Source organism: Solanum verrucosum, unplaced genomic scaffold, assembly GCF_900185275.1.
Source record: "Solanum verrucosum unplaced genomic scaffold, falcon-dt-bn FXZP01000271.1, whole genome shotgun sequence".
Lineage (NCBI taxonomy): Eukaryota > Viridiplantae > Streptophyta > Magnoliopsida > Solanales > Solanaceae > Solanum > Solanum verrucosum.
The window spans coordinates 1,624,140-1,641,757 of NW_026019951.1; the positions used below are offsets into that span (position 1 = coordinate 1,624,140).

General features: G+C 37.1%; 1 protein-coding gene across 1 annotated transcript; it reads left to right on the forward strand.

Moving 5' to 3' along the window:
* Positions 1 to 7,516: 7,516 nt before the first annotated feature.
* On the forward strand, positions 7,517 to 15,978 carry LOC125814079 (uncharacterized; the record flags this gene model as incomplete). Its single annotated transcript, XM_049493527.1, has 7 exons — positions 7,517 to 8,619; positions 9,070 to 9,326; positions 9,768 to 10,405; positions 10,523 to 11,301; positions 11,455 to 11,575; positions 12,920 to 13,234; positions 15,856 to 15,978. Coding segments are annotated over 7 exons (3,336 nt in total), but the record flags the coding sequence as incomplete, so codon positions are not given.
* Between the last annotated feature and the right edge of the window lie 1,640 nt (positions 15,979 to 17,618).

A 17,618-nucleotide genomic window follows, 5' to 3' on the forward strand; every position in this document is an offset into this window, starting at 1 on the left:
ATAATATCAGTGAAACCCACAGAAGAATCCATCAATTAACTCATCTTATTTGAAAACCCTCGCCTCAACAACTCAACAAGAACTTCATTATCAAAGAATGAAGAACAAAACCTCAAGAACTTAACAAGATTATCAATATACTCAATCTCATGGATGAAATTCGTAAAAGAAACTCATGATTGGCATGTGGGCGAACAAACCAAATACTAAGGAAGCTTTTATACCTCTTTGGTATCAAACCCTTGGCAAAACAAATCCTCAATTCGCAAGAAGACTTGATGAACGCCTTGGACCTTCCCTCTTTTCTCCCATTTTCTCTTCTTCATATCTCTTCTAAAACGCTAAGCGTAATTAGGATTTGTAAAACTGACCAAATCATATTTGACCCCAAAATATTACTAAAAATCATTTTAATCTGATTGGGTAAGGAAAAGGCCAAAATACCCCTCACTAATTCGGATAACATTCCTTAACTGGATAGGCTAACTTCAAATGGGCATATCTCTCTCATCCGAACTCGAAAGTTAGCAAACTCAGTGGTGTTGGTAAAAAGACTCAAAGATCTTTCATTTGATTTCTTATGGGTCTCCTAATTCATCATGTGCTAAAAGTTATGGTCATTTGAAGTTGAACCAAAACTTAGAAGAACTTAGGAATGACTTGAATGAACTCTAGTTAGTTCTTTTTGGAACTGAAGGTGCTACATCTAGTGACTTTAACACTTAAGAAAATTTAAATTCCTTGGTAAAATCTTACTCATAACGAACAATGGTTCGAGTCTTAGCTCAAAATTTTGTGAGGTGTTACATTATCTCTCCCTTGTGATCATTCATCCTCGAATGACGGCTGAACAACGGGGTTACTCTTACTATCTCCCCTGACTCATGATCTTGCCTACTAATACAAGCTGAACTGATTCATACTAAGAGTTGGGACTCTCTATAGCACCTAAATAAAGAATGAAGCTGTTGTGAACATAGTCACGCTCTCTATAAGGTTACCTTATCTGAAACAAAGAAAGTTTGGGAATGAAATAAGACTAGAAATACCATGCCTCATTGGCTGTAACTTATAGCTATCACAAGGGTACATGACTTCTGTTACCAAGGTCTGAGTCTAATGGTACGCTCTTGTTGTATTCAAGCTTAACCCAAAATCCTAAGGTTTGGGTTCTATACCTCTCTATAGGGAGTCTCATCCCAAGAAAGTTACTCTTTACCACCATATTTATGCTTAGTACTCTAACAACTCAAGGACTCCTATTAACCAACTTCTTAAAAAGTTCCCATTCTCTCATAATCTTTGCCATACCAACTAGAATTTCTTGCATTACTACTCAGAAGCAACTACAAGCTCTCATTTAACTATTTCTCATAGTAAAACCTCATCCTCCTCTTCCTCCACATTTATAACCTTAGGTGGAATTGTCACACCATAATTGTCAAGATGAGAACATTAATCTTCTCCTTCTAACATCACTCCACTACTAAAAGGACCTCTGAAAAGATATCCCCCATGCTCTTTTGAACTCATTACTATCTTATTGTTAACACTTGACTTGATTTGTCATATTATCCTCTCCGCGTTATGTCTAAAGCTGATACTTGAAAGCTATGGACCTATCCCATCATCTCTAAACTAGTCTACATCCCCTTCACTCGATTAACTCATGAAACATTTACCTCAAGACTACCAAACTCTCCATATGCCAGTACTAAGACCTCTTTCTAAGATACTTCTATTAACCTCTTCTCATTGGCTCCTAAGGCTCTTTTATCTAACTCTTTAGGAAGATTACACCTGCACCAGCCTATCCCATATATGCAGCTTAATTATACAATTTAGGCACACATTAAAATCATAGCCCCAATTGGGACCTCGTCTGGTCACATACCACCTCGGGTGTACCTATTACTACTCTACCTTCATGCCTCTCCTCTATGAGTCATAATACCACATTTTGATTGCAAGGTACCACTTTGATCTCCTCACCTATTTTAGGTCAAACCTACTGGAGCAGATCTTGTAACAAACACCATCACCCTCATGTTGTCATCTTTTCATCACAACACTCTTCTCAAATTACAGCTTAGTGTCTAGTACTAAACACGGATATCAATATGATTGCTCACACCTTATACTATTTGCGACTACCAGAAAAGTCAAGAAACACTCACCCATAAAGATCTCATGACCCATAGAAAATCTTTAGCTCTCCGTCTACCTACCTACAAATTACTTTCACCTTCCATTTCACAACTTAAGTACTATTTACTCACTTACTGTGCATTACCTCTCAAATAGTTCTATCATCCTCTAAATACCATGGGGTTCTCGCTTGCATCCATCACCACATGAATACTCTACTCCCTTCTTCAACACATGTGTTTAGTCTCCTCTAACACGATGGCACATCAACATCAACTTTATTTTAGTTACAAGTATACTCTATCTCATCCTGGTTGTGACTATGCCTCTTCCTTCTATCAAGAACTCTCTACAACATTTTTATTCCTTTTCCACTCTTAAAGGAACTCATCACTTATAACTGACTCGGTGCATGATTGCAATAACATAATCTGCCCCATCACTATCTCCCTTTCATAGAATTCTATACCTGGGCATGCATTTGTCTTAACTTAAGGGCACTCCTTGCTACTACTGCTCATAATCTCATAATCCATGCTATCATTTAGGGTGAAAATATTACCCACGCTATAAAACACATTTCCTAATAAGGATCTCAGCTAAAAAATGATTTAGAGAAGAGAGTACAACTCACTTTTAGCTCAAACGCACGATTCATATGAATATGAGTGCATTTTCTCAAACTCGACACTTAACTAACTCCCAGGCTTCTTTCAAACACCTCTGCAGGTATATGACTTCCTCAAGACTTTTGCTAAGAATAACTCATCCATAAGGGTTTTGGGCTTTACTTTTTAACCACCTTTAGTATGAGGGGTACTCAAATGGATATAGAATGCACGAGTTAGAATAATTTCCTTATGACAAAGTTTTACTACACGATTTGGAGTATAAAAGAAGGGAAACTTTTATTAAATGTATGTAGTCCCTCGTTTATAGAAATGGCCTCTCACAACCATAAACAAGACCCTACTAACACGACTTCATAGACACCCTAGGACACTTGAACTTTGTGCTTTGATACCAAGTTTGTCATGACCCGAGCCAACACCCTGAACGTGGCCGACACTCGAGAACCATTGTTGGTCCCTAAGCGAACCCTTATCCTGGCTGGCTACAAGTCCAAGACTAAGTCAAACATGCATACGCTTTAAACTGAATTAAATTCATCGAACTCCAATATTAAACTTCAAGAAAGTTTGAACAATACTCAACCCTATCTATCTATGAAGCCTCTACTATTACAGACGTATATCGGGACAAGAAGTACGACATCTCAAAACTACTAACTGCAAGGTAAGGTGAGGTCCTCCAAAATATAAGAAGGCTCACCAAAGCTGACTAGAGTATCACATGACCTCTACGATATGCCTGTTGACAATCTTGAATACATGTATTTGCATTATGAAATGATGCAGGCCTAATGAAGTCAGTACATGAAATGTACGAGCATGTCAGAGGAATTTTGAAGTATAAATATAATCTTGAACTGATAAAAGTAAACATTCTTACCTCGTATAAACTCACTCAACTTAGGAATAAGATACTCAACTCAACTAAAATGAATAGGGCTCAACTCAATAATAAGATACTCAACTCTGTGAAAGATAGTTCAACTCAACTCAATGAAATTCGGCTCATTGAATTGTGTTATATTAGGCATGAATTGATGATTTCCTATGGTTTTTATGATGAATCCTCCAAGAACCCATAAAATCCCCATATTTCTAAATTGTAATCTTGTGATGTGGATCTTTGTTGATGAAAGAAGAATGTTATGAAATTATGCATGTAGTGATTGTGCTACTTGAATTATGATGATGTCCATGTCTAATATTTGAATTCTAGATGTGTTGATTGAAAGTGGGCTTTGAACCTTGAAAGGGCAAAGTATGAGAATTACACATGTTTTCATGAAATATATGTAAATGCTTTAAAAACACTTTGAGAGTGAAGTGTCTATGATTATGATGTAGTTGAAAGGATATTCTCATATACACACCTATTCATGAATATGATATGATGTGAAAGGTTTTCTCACATGATGAAGATTCTAAGGTTGAAAGGTTTTCTCACCTAATTGAATCTAAGACTTGTATGTAGACATGGACAGTGAAAGGTTATTTTCCTGCATGATCTAAGAGTTGTCTTCTGAATTAAGCATGGGTTGACTGTCAAAAACATTCTTCCATGAATATGAACTAAGTCAAGACTTAATAAGTACTCCGTAGGAATAATTTCTTAGAACCGAGTGGATATTGATATGAGATGGGAGGCCTCACATTAGTTGAGCCTAGATTTTTAGAAGCAATCTCTTGGGATAGAAGCCCTCACGATAGTCGAGGCCAGATTTCTAGTAGCAATCTCCTTATCTCATAAACTATGTGCCCCCATAGGTTATTTAGCTAGCGGATCCACCTAAACTAAAAGTATGGTTCTACTTTAGGCAAGCAGGACACCCCTTTTCGGTGTGGGTAGCATTGGAGGATCATGTTATAGCTCACATGGCTTCATGTTGGTCAAGTCTTATTTCCACTATAAGGACAAGAATATGAGCTATGAAATATGTTCACTTAATAAGCTTTGTATATGAGTCTAAAAGTCTCTTAAGATGATGATAATTATGTTGGCTATGTTTTACTACTTATACTCCCTAAACTCTTAAATCGTGTTTAAATTAATAAATTTCATACTTTCAAATGAAATGACCTTTTAATTAGCATGTTTTCAATTTTTTTATGCATGGCTATCATACTTAGTCCGCTTTTGTACTAACGACTACTTTTCCTACATTTTCCCCAAGTGTAGGCTCCGGTTCTCGAGGTGATAATTCTAGTGGCTAGAGCTTAGACTTGAGTATCTTCCGAGCTTGGTGAGTCCTTATGGTTCGAGGAAGGCTTTTCCCCATGTTGTAGTTTTGTTCATGTATTTCCCTTTTTGGACATGTTGTAAGGGATAGGCCCAATTTCATTCAAACATTATAATAGATGTCTATGTTGAGACTTAGTGTCTAGACTTCCACTTTTCTTTTAAGAAAATTTTAGACATTGAAATGTGGTTTTACTCTTATTGTTATATTGCTTATGTTATAAAGACTAAGTTGCTTGTATGGAGTAGTTCAGGTTTCTATACACCATGTTACTTTTAGGGGGTACCCCTGGGTTGTGACAAACTTGATAATCAGAACACAAGGGTTGATAGCATCCAAGGAAGCTCTACTCCATTGAAGGACAAGGATGACGCTTTAGAAACTCCAAGGAGGCCCATAACAAGATCTCAAACCAAGGAGTTCAATGATAAGCTCAATGGGCTTCAATCGCTGATCCAAAGGTTTCTTATTGGGGAAGAAGAGCTCAAGCCCAAGGGAGAGGAATTGTCCAAATGCTACAATTATTTGGTGGCCCAAATTCAAGCCCAAGATGAGGAATTTTAAGGTCCAATTTCGTGCAAAAAAGGTCAAGAAGAGTCCAAGAATCAGCCACAACAAGAGTTGCTTTCTGCCCAAGTTTTGAGAGAAGACTAGTCAAACTTTCCAAGATTGTCAAGATTCTTTTCCTAGTTGGGATTTACCTTATTTATTTATTTATATATAGGTTATTAATATTTTCCTTAGTCTATTTATGGTCTCCTAAGTACCATTTAATGCTTTCCTAGAAGTACTAAATTTGTTCCTAGTTAGGTTACTTTATTTCCTTTCTAGAGTAGGATTCCTTGTAATTGTTTTTTTTAGGGTTTGGCTTCTTGGACGTTTTTCCCTTCTCCTATATATAGGAGTCCTTTTCATTCATTAAAGACAATTTAGATTGATATTAAGAATATTTGAGAGAGTTCTTTGAACCTTTGTGACTTGTTCTTTGAGAATTTATCTTTAAACCTTTACTAGTTTCATAGTTTAAGGTATAAAGTAACTTCTTCTTGTGATATCTTTGGTTTCTTTTTGGTATTCTTTAGAAGGTGATTAGTTTCTACATACTAATTATTGTCTTTAGTTACTCATAAAGCGGTCAAGATCCGAATCTATCGTTTTGATTCGTTTTCTCAAGTAAAGGCGTTAGATTTCTTCCATAAATCTATACGTTGTTACTTGGATCTTTTCAAGGCCTTAGAACATCTAATCTTTGGAAATTCCTGGATCTTTCCTTCGAATTTCCCATATCTTTATTTAGATTTTTTTGTTTCTTTTCTTTGTGCTTCCGCATTCTAATATTTAATTCTCTATTTGTGATCTCCCTTAACCTTGTTGTTATCAAGTGGTATCAGAGCGGTTCTATCAAGATTCCGTTCTTGATAAATCTTGGGATTTCTTCTTAGAGCAACAACAACAAAAAAAAAAAAAAAATAGCGTGAACAGTAGCGCCGTGAAAAATAAAAATAAAAATAAATTATTACAGTTGCGTGAACAGAAAAAAAAAAAGTTATAACTTGCTCTCAAAGAAATCTGATTACTTGTCCTCCAAGAAATTTGATTACTTGATACCCAAGAAAGCTTATTACTTGCTATTCAAGAAATCTTATTACTTGCTCTCCAAGTAAACTTATTACTTGCTCTCCAAGTTTTGCATTAATTTGTTTCCAAGCAAGAAGGTAGCAAGAAGAGGGGATTCTAGACCTTAAAGAATAAGAGGAATTTTTTTTTTCTTGTTCTTATAATTCTAAAATAAGTTCCTTTTTATTCGCGTTTTGTTTCAACTAAATCCTACTTGTTCTAGGACTAGTTCTTTACTTTCTTTTGTACCCCAAGATTCCATACTTTATTACTACGAACTTGATACACGTTTTGGTTTAATTATAAATCTACAAAGTATTCTCGTTCAAAGGTGATTTTTTTGTGGAAAAAGGCAAGTGTGGGTGAGTTTAAAAGAGGGTAAAAGCCATATTAAAAGTGTGATACTTGATCATTTATTCTTTTTTTTTTTAGATGTCTAATTCAGGTGGTGATGAGGAAAGGGCTCGTTTAGAAACCGAGGTCAAAGGAAGGAACGACTTCACCCTTCAAGCTATGCACCAACAATTTGAGAGATGGACCCTTCAATTTCAAGAGATGAGGGATATGATTATCGAGCAGAATGACACCATAGCTGCAATTAGGAGGGAGAATAATGTTGTACCCCCAAATAATGTTAGACCCCAAGTTAGAAGGAATGTACCCCATATCCCTTTTGTAAATCCTGAATATGATAATGATGATTTTGATGTTGAATTTAATCTAGAAAGAAGAGATAGGAGGGGACAAAGAGGTAGAGTAGAAGATGATAATATAAATAGTATAAAGATGAAGATGCCATCTTTCAAGGGGACAAGGGATCCAGACTTGTACCTTGATTGGGAGAGACGAGTTGAAGCCATCTTTGATTGCCATAACTACTCTGAGGGTAAGAAAGTTAAACTTGCTATTGTTGAGTTTTCTGATTATGCTGCTTCTTGGTGGAAAAAGCTTGCTAGGGACAGATTGCAAGAGGAGCTACCACCTATTGCTACGTGGGCAGAGATGAAGAGGGTAATGAGGAAGCGATTTATTCCATCATACTTCCAAAGAGATCTACAATCTCGCCTTCAACGCTTGAAGCAAGGCTCCATGTCGGTGGATGAGTACTTCAAAAGCATGGATATGGCTATGATCCAAGCTAACTGCATGGAGGAAGAAGAGGCTACAATAGCTAGATTTTTAAATGGTTTAAATACAGAAATAGCTAATGTAGTAGAGATACAACAATATGTAACTTTAGATGAGTTAGTTGATTTGTCTGTAAAAGTTGAAAAACAAATTGAGAAAAAGCAGCAAAATAACTCATGGAGAAGTCGACCAAACACTATCTCTAAGAAGCCATGGTCAACTCAAGAGGGGAAAGCTCCTTCCAAACCTCAAGATGATAGAGGTAAAGGTAAGGTTGAGGAGGGAGGTAAAACCTTTAATCCTAAATCTTCTAAACCTTCAAGTTCTATTCAATGTCACAAATGTCATGGAAGGGGGCATATGATGCATGAATGTCCAAGTAGAAGAAACATCCTACTTGGAGAGAATGGAGAATATGAGAGTGAAAAAAGTGAGGGGGAAGAAGAAGAGGGAGAAGGTGTAAGTGAGGAAGATGATTTGGAACTGCCTAATGATGGTATAATTGGGGTGGTTAGGAGAATTATGACTATCAATTTGGGTAGTGTTGATGAAGGGCAGAGAGAGAATTTGTTTCATACTAGGTGTGGGATAAAAGGGAAGACTTATTCTATGATTATTGATGGGGGAAGTTGTGCAAATGTGGTGAGTTCATACTTGGTGGATAAACTAGGAATTGCATGCATGAAGCGCTCTACCCCATATAGGCTCCAATGGTTGAATGATTGTGGAGAAGTAAAAGTAAACAAACAATGCATGATTTCATTCAATGTTGGTAGGTATGAAGATGAGATTCTTTGTGATGTAGTTCCAATGCAAGCATGTCATGTTTTACTTGGCCGACCTTGGCAGTATGATAGGGATACTACTCATCATGGGAGAAAGAATAGGTATAGTCTTCTGCATAATGGTAAGAAGTATACTCTTGCACCATTATCTCCTTCTCAAGTGTTTGAAGATAAAAAACGATTGAGGGAAACAATGGGAAAACAAAAGGGAGAGGTAAAAAGTGAGCTTGAGGGAAAAGAAAAAGGCCAAGAGATAGAAAAAAAGAGAGATGGCCGAGAGAAAGAGAGAGAGGGCAGCGATCTAAGTAAAGAGGTAAAAGAGGGTGTGAGTAAAAAAATAAAATGTTTTGGTGAGAGGAAAGAGGCTAAGGAAAAGAAAAATGAGAGCCTTTATATAAAAGCCAAAGAGTGTTTGAATGCTAGGAGAGAGGGACTGCCCATAATACTACTTACTTACAAAGAAGTACTGATTAATTTTGAACAACTAACTCCTTCTTTGCCAAATAGTGTTTCTTCTCTTTTGCAGAATTTTGAAGATGTTTTTCCTGATGACACTCCAAAGGGATTGCCACCTTTGAGAGGGATTGAGCACCAAATAGACTTTGTGCCTGGGTCTCAACTTCCTAATAGGCCTGCCTATAGGAGCAATCCTGAAGAGACCAAAGAATTACAACGGCAAGTTGAAGAATTGCTTGTAAAGGGATTTGTTCGAGAGAGTATGAGCCCATGCTCTGTTCCAGTCCTATTGGTCCCCAAAAAGGATGGAACATGGAGGATGTGTGTAGATTGTCGAGCCATCAACAAGATAACGGTAAAGTATCACCATCCTATCCCTCGTCTTGATGACATGTTGGACCAACTGTATGGTTCCAAAATCTTTTCTAAAATTGATCTAAAGAGTGGTTACCATCAGATTCGTATGAATCCTGGAGATGAATGGAAAACTGCTTTTAAGACCAAATATGGACTTTATGAGTGGTTAGTTATGCCCTTTGGCTTGACTAATGCACCAAGCACTTTTATGAGACTAATGAATCATGTTTTTAAAGATTTCCATGGAAAATTTATTGTGGTGTATTTTGATGACATCTTGATCTTTTCTCAAAATCTGGATGAACACCTAGAGCACTTAAAACAAGTTTTTGAAGTTCTTAGAAATCAGCGCTTATTTGCTAATCTCAAAAAGTGTACTTTCTGTGTGGATCGTGTGGTTTTCTTAGGGTTTGTGGTCAGTTCTAAGGGAGTTGAAGTAGATGATGAGAAAATCAAGGCAATAAAAGAATGGCCTAAACCTAATAGTGTAACTGAAGTTAGGAGTTTTCATGGACTTGCTAGTTTTTATAGGAGGTTTGTGCGAGACTTTAGCACCATTGTTGCTCCTTTAACTGAAGTTATAAAAAAAGATAAGGTTTTTACATGGGGAAAGGAACAAGATGATGCATTTAACTTGCTGAAGGATAAATTGTGTTCTGCGCCTCTTTTGCAATTGCCTGATTTTTCTAAGTCTTTTGAAGTTGAGTGTGATGCCTCTGGTAAGGGCATAGGTGCAGTTTTGATGCAAGACTCCAAGCCAATTGCCTACTTTAGTGAAAAGCTAAGTGGAGCAACATTGAACTACTCAACTTATGATAAAGAGCTATATGCCTTGGTGAGGGCGTTAGCTACATGGCAGCACTACTTGTGGCCTCGAGAATTTGTGGTCAAGACTGATCATGAGTCATTAAAATACTTGAAGAGCCAAGGTAAACTTAGTCGTAGGCATGCTAAATGGGTAGAGTTTATTGAAACTTTTCCTTATGTAATTGCTTACAAACAAGGAAAGGAGAATGTGGTTGCTGATGCACTCTCAAGAAGGTATGTTTTGATCTCTACTCTTACTTCAAAGTTATTGGGTTTTGACCAAATCAAGTTCCTCTATGCTAATGATTCTGATTTTGGTGAGATTTTTGCTGAATGTAAGTTAGGTCCTTTTGAGAAATTTAATCTTCAAGATGAATTTTTATTCAAGGAAAATAAATTATGTGTTCCTAACTGCTCGTTGCGTGAACTATTTGTTAGGGAAGCACATTGTGGAGGGCTAATGGGACATTTTGGTGTACCCAAAACACTGGAAATACTTTCTGAACATTTTTATTGGCCTAGCATGAGAAAGGATGTTGAAAAAGTGTGTTCTTATTGTCTTGAATGTAAACAGGCTAAGTCTAGAACATTGCCGCATGGTCTTTATACTCCTTTACCTGTTTCTAATTCCCCTTGGATTGATATTTCTATGGATTTCATATTGGGGCTGCCAAGGACTAAGTATGGTAAGGATAGTATATTTGTGGTAGTAGATAGATTTTCTAAAATGGCTCGTTTTATCCCATGTAAAAAGACTAATGATGCATCTCATGTGGCTGACTTGTTTGTAAAGGAAGTGGTTAAATTGCATGGAATACCTAGAACTATTGTTAGCGATAGGGATGCCAAGTTCTTAAGTCACTTTTGGAGAATTCTTTGGGGAAAGTTGGGAACTAAATTGCTATTTTCTACATCTTGTCACCCACAAACGGACGGGCAAACGGAAGTGGTTAATAGAACTTTAGGGAACATGTTGAGGGCTATTTTGAAAGGAAAGTTGACTTCTTGGGAAGATTACTTACCTATTGTAGAATTTGCTTATAATAGGACCTTCCATTCTTCTACTGGTAAGACTCCTTTTGAAGTTGTATATGGATTCAACCCCCTTACCCCCCTTGATTTATTGCCTTTGCCTACTAATGATTTTGCTAATCTTGATGGTAAGAAGAAGGCTGATATGATGAAGAAAATTCATGAACAAACAAGGCTTGCAATTGAAAAGAAGAACAAGGAAGTTGCATTGCGAAGGAATAAGGGCAGAAAATATGTTGTTTTTAAACCTGGTGACTTGGTTTGGGTGCATATGCGAAAGGAAAGATTTCCTTCCAAAAGAAAGACCAAACTAGATCCTAGAGGAAGTGGGCCATACAAAGTCCTTGAAAGGATTGGAGACAATGCTTATAAACTTGATCTTCCTGGTGAGTTCCAAGTTAGTGCTACTTTTAATGTTTCTGATCTTTCCCATTTTGATGCAGATTTGAATTCGAGGACGAATTCTCTTCAAGAAGAGGGGAATGATAGCATCCAAGGAAGCTCTACTCCATTGAAGGACAAGGATGACGCTTTAGAAACTCCAAGGAGGCCCATAACAAGATCTCAAACCAAGGAGTTCAATGATAAGCTCAATGGGCTTCAATCGCTGATCCAAAGGTTTCTTATTGGGGAAGAAGAGCTCAAGCCCAAGGGAGAGGAATTGTCCAAATGCTACAATTATTTGGTGGCCCAAATTCAAGCCCAAGATGAGGAATTTTAAGGTCCAATTTCGTGCAAAAAAGGTCAAGAAGAGTCCAAGAATCAGCCACAACAAGAGTTGCTTTCTGCCCAAGTTTTGAGAGAAGACTAGTCAAACTTTCCAAGATTGTCAAGATTCTTTTCCTAGTTGGGATTTACCTTATTTATTTATTTATATATAGGTTATTAATATTTTCCTTAGTCTATTTATGGTCTCCTAAGTACCATTTAATGCTTTCCTAGAAGTACTAAATTTGTTCCTAGTTAGGTTACTTTATTTCCTTTCTAGAGTAGGATTCCTTGTAATTGTTTTTTTTAGGGTTTGGCTTCTTGGACGTTTTTCCCTTCTCCTATATATAGGAGTCCTTTTCATTCATTAAAGACAATTTAGATTGATATTAAGAATATTTGAGAGAGTTCTTTGAACCTTTGTGACTTGTTCTTTGAGAATTTATCTTTAAACCTTTACTAGTTTCATAGTTTAAGGTATAAAGTAACTTCTTCTTGTGATATCTTTGGTTTCTTTTTGGTATTCTTTAGAAGGTGATTAGTTTCTACATACTAATTATTGTCTTTAGTTACTCATAAAGCGGTCAAGATCCGAATCTATCGTTTTGATTCGTTTTCTCAAGTAAAGGCGTTAGATTTCTTCCATAAATCTATACGTTGTTACTTGGATCTTTTCAAGGCCTTAGAACATCTAATCTTTGGAAATTCGTGGATCTTTCCTTCGAATTTCCCATATCTTTATTTAGTTTTTTTTGTTTCTTTTCTTTGTGCTTCCGCATTCTAATATTTAATTCTCTATTTGTGATCTCCCTTAACCTTGTTGTTATCAAGGGTTTAGAATGATTCTAGTATTATATCTCATAAGCCACGTCTAGTAGAGTCGCGCACCACATTTATGAATAAGAAGCTACAAGATGTTTAGGAAATTCCACTTCTTTCATTACTCTTAAGTTATGCGATAAAGTTTAACTCTATAAGATCTTTCTTGTAATCCTTTCTCGATGGTCTACAGTATATGACTACTCAAAGGTCTTTCACAAGAAGGAATGAGGAAGACAATGTGAATCAAGGAGCTCATCTTCAAGATCTTCAAGCTCCAGTTGATCCTTTAGCTGAGAATGTTACAAATGCAGAGTTTAGGATAGTTTTTCAAGTTCTGGCTCAAGCCATGATGGCTAAAGTGAATAGAGAGGTGATTGCTCCCGTGAACCTTAATGTGAATTCCACGGCTTCAAGAGTGAGAGACTTTGCAAGGATGAACCCTCCAGAATTTTATGGCTCTAAAGTGGAGAAGGATCCTAAAGGGTTTATCAACGAGGTCTATAAGGTACTTTCTATTACGAGGGTTACATAAATAGAAAAGGTACAGTTTGCCGCTTACCAATTGAAAGATGTTTCTCAAGTGTGGTATGATCAATGGAAGGAAGAAAGGCTGGTAGGAGCGGGTCCTGTTGAGTGGGAAGTGTTTAAATTGGTGTTTCTTGATAGGTTCATTTCCCTTGAGTTGAGGGAAGCTAAGATGCAAGAGTTCATTAACCTTCATCAAAGGAGTACTTGTAACGACCCGAGAGCACCCCGTAGTCGTTACTGGCGTATTCGACCTCTCGGAGGTCTTATACAAGCCCTTAGCATTCGTCATAGCATTTATCATAGAAAAATAGCGAAAAATTTAAAACTCTTTCATAATATAACACAAGACATAAAAGTCACCTTATTAAACCTTTAATACAAAAATTGGAGTTGTAACATCCCATATTTTGCATATACTAGTTCTATGTGAGTAGTGAGGGTTTGAAATAGGTTTGACAATATTCGAAAGAGGCTTGAGGCTAAGTAGAGTAAGTAAAGTATAATTTGTCATAGTAATCAACCTACTTGCTTAAGCTACTGATTCGAATATCTTACGTAATTAAGTTGCTCACGTACATGTGTAGCTTACGTAGAAAGGATGGCATAGGTTCTTAATGGTAGATTAACTGCTGACCTACTTAAATAAGTGGTAAGTAGGTGATGCACCTACTTAGGAAAAATGCGGACTGCAATTTAAAAGAAAAGGGCAACTAGGTGATGCAGCTACTTAAAGAACTTGTGGCAGAAATTAAGGGAGTGATGTACCTGCTTACTTAAAGTGAGGGACTAGATATTTCTACATTTTTCTTAATGTAAAAACGTCCATAAAGGACCCTTAAGAGAATGAAATTCATTTCATATATCTCTCACTTGTTCTACAACAATTTACTCCCAAAAAGAAACCCTAGAAGCTCCAAAGTGCTGGCCTACAAGTTCACCATTAAAAATCTGAGAAAACCCTTTATTTTTCAAGTACAAGTTGGTGTAACATCTGCCATCTTAAGAAATTCAAGAGGAGGAACTGATTTCACCTTAAGGTAAGGCTACTGCCATATGTTAATTTTTTCATCCCTCTTTTGTGCTTGAATCGGTTAGGGGATTTGGTATGTGTTAATGAGCTGAGAATTGTTCCTTTTACATGGTGTGAGATTGGGGAATGTTCTGGTTGATTGTGCATGTTGGGACAGCCATGGAGGGGAGTCCCCTTTAACTCAATTGTTAGCCCATTTGAGCATTTTAAATGTAATGTTAGTTGGATGCTCAAGGGACAGTGGTCGGAAATCGTGAGTTCATATTGCTACTGCCACATTCTGATGTTTAGAAACTGATTTGTGTATAGTAACATAAGGAGGCATGTGCAGAAGTCATGAGAACTTGTTAAAGGATAAAACGGTAAAGGGTGCAGTAATGTACCATCTAATTGGGCTTTGCATGAGCTTGCGGCCTGCAACCCCTTTATATACTTTTTTGCATATGTTATAAAGCCCGAGGAGTTTTAGGGGACCTTCTTAGAAAGTCGTATTGTATATGACGTTATTAAAGGAGAAGGGGTGGAATGCATACCATCGGTTTGATAAGTATGGGTTTGCTGCCTGATTATTGTTTGCCAAGTTTAAGTAGCCCAATCTGTTGGTTAGCTACTAATATTAGTTGTGTTACTTATTTCATTGTAGATTAATAATCGGAAAGGAAAGAGGTTAATTCGTTGTACTATTTGAGTGGTACAGCAAGGTATGTAAGGCTATTCGATTCTATATTATTTGGCATGAACTTTGCTTGTGTTAGTACCAGCAAGTGAGCTTCCTAAGTGCTCTTTCAAGTAGAAGACACTTAGTGGCAGCGTACAATCCCAAACACAGCTAACAATAGTTCCCCTCTCCTTAGTGTGTCGAATTGCTTCAATATATGTGCATCTTTACTTTTCCAAGTATTGGTATGAGAAAAGGGTAATTTCCAGCAGTACCTTTGTGATTCCTCATGTCAATCAAATGAGGTCCATTGTGTCATTTGAGCTCTTATGTAATTCATTAGTGTTACATTTCCATCTTGTGTTATTGTTATTGCCCTAAGTGCATATTCACATATTTCCTACTACTGATCCACAATTCTGATGCTCAAAAATAATTATGACCACCAAAATAACAATCTCAAAGATTAAAGAAACTATATGAAGCGGTATATGTGTAAAGGTGGCAGCCCAGCGGCAAAAGCCTAGCATGGGTCGATCCCAATTTGCGTATAAGGGTGGCAGCCTAGGGGAGAAAGCCTAGCATGGGTCGATCCCAAATTTATATATTTGAGGACAGCATCTCAGGGGTTAAAATGCCTAACATGGGTCATCCTCTTTTACCACTGATCAGTTGGTTATTTGTATCACATGCTTTACAGAGATCGCAATGTAAAGAAAATTTACAGAAAAGAATATAATGTACATGATCCCACAACAGCAACAAGGGTGGTCTTTAATCTAATCTATGCAGTTACATATTGATACTTGATTTCAATTGAGCTCTTGTTTACATATGTTATTGCTTTACATATTCAGTACATTCTTCGTACTGACGTTCCTCTCGGGGGACGCTGCATTTCATGCTGCAGCCACAGGTACTACAGCTAGTAGACCTCCCCAGTGGGAGCACAGGACACTCAGCTGCTATTGGTGAGCTCCAAGTTGATTCGGGGCTTAATCGAGTCTTTGGCATCTATTTTGTTATCGTATAGTAGTTAAGGGTAAGGCGGGGCCTTGTCCCGACCTAAACTAAGGTTGTCTATCTTGTAGAGGCTTTGTAGACTAATGTATAAAGTTTGGTTGTGTCTTGTGTCTTAACAATTGTGGCCTCCATGGCCAAGTGTTGTATATAAGTTTTGGGCCTGTCTATGTCGGTCTTTTATCACTACAGGGCATATAAGCTTGTCATAGCTTCATAGTTATCATAGTTAAATGTATGGTAAGTACAGGTTGTAAGTTGGTTCTCCCGGGACATTTAGACATCGGGTGCCTGTCCGTCTTAATCAGATCTGAGGCGTGACAGGAGTACTATGTCTCAAGGTAGCCATCTTAACACATGACTACAACACAAGAGGGACACAACCCTTACAATACAAAAGAAACTACTATCTAGTACATAGAACTTAAGGAAACTCTTTAACATAAAGGTCCTTGAATATTTAAGGACACACCCGAACTTGGGCATAGTATGCCATGCTCATCACTTCTAGGAAAGACCCTTTAGTCACCATCACCTATACTTGGTGTAAAAAGATGAAGAAGAATGGTGTTAGTACAATAATGCACTAAGTATGATAACCATGCAAAACATGCTCTTAAAAGGACATTTAGTTGGAAACTATGCATCATGCCTTTTTAGAGAAACTTCAAGAACATTTAGTACATTAGGCACAATATAAACCATATACATTATCATACACATGGAAACCATTCATAATTGCACGTAGGGCCACTTATAACATTTTAGGCACATTCAATGCATACAATACATTACCTTCCTCTTTATCTTAACTCCTTTCCTCAAGCAATCCTTAGGGAATACTTGATGCACTGTATCACCTTAAGGTTACCAAGGGTGAACAACCTTCATTAATCCAACCACATATATTCATAGAGTCATAAGCACACCATAAGACATGCTCTTCACATAGGCACCATCACCTAAGACAACCCCCAAGTCACACTAGTGCCATGTGCAAGTAGCATCCCATAATACTACTCCCAACAAGTGTTCCTAGGAAGCCATCATAGACTAGGCACATCATATTCAACAAGTCATAACATATTCATTTAACATTATACATAAGACAAACATACTTCATAACATCATGTAAGGACTCATTCATTTACTATATCATTAGTCATAACCCATTTAGTTCATATCATAGGTAAACCACCCTCACAACCCCTTCACAAGCTCACTTGTGCAATGTACACATGGAGTCCCATACCCCCACATATACTTAGCAAACCCATTAAGAAGTCATAAGTGTAATTCACATGCATAATCATACTTCATGTCTTGACATAAGTAAAGTCACCTTAACATGCTTTCATATTAACATACATAGACCATAGTCTTCATTACATAAAGAGCCTAATCATAATCTCCCTTGGAGTCCACTTGTGCAATACATAAGTAGGGTCCATAGTCCTACCTACACTAAGTAACTCTTTAAGAAATCATGAATAGAGTTCAAATTCTTATCTTAGTTTATTTCTTAACTCTCAAGAGACATTGCCATAACCGACATAGACCATGTGAGCTTCATGGAATCCGGTGTTCTACTTCTACACCGAAAAAAGAGGGTACTACTTGCCAAAGTAGGACCTACATACATAATAGCTATCT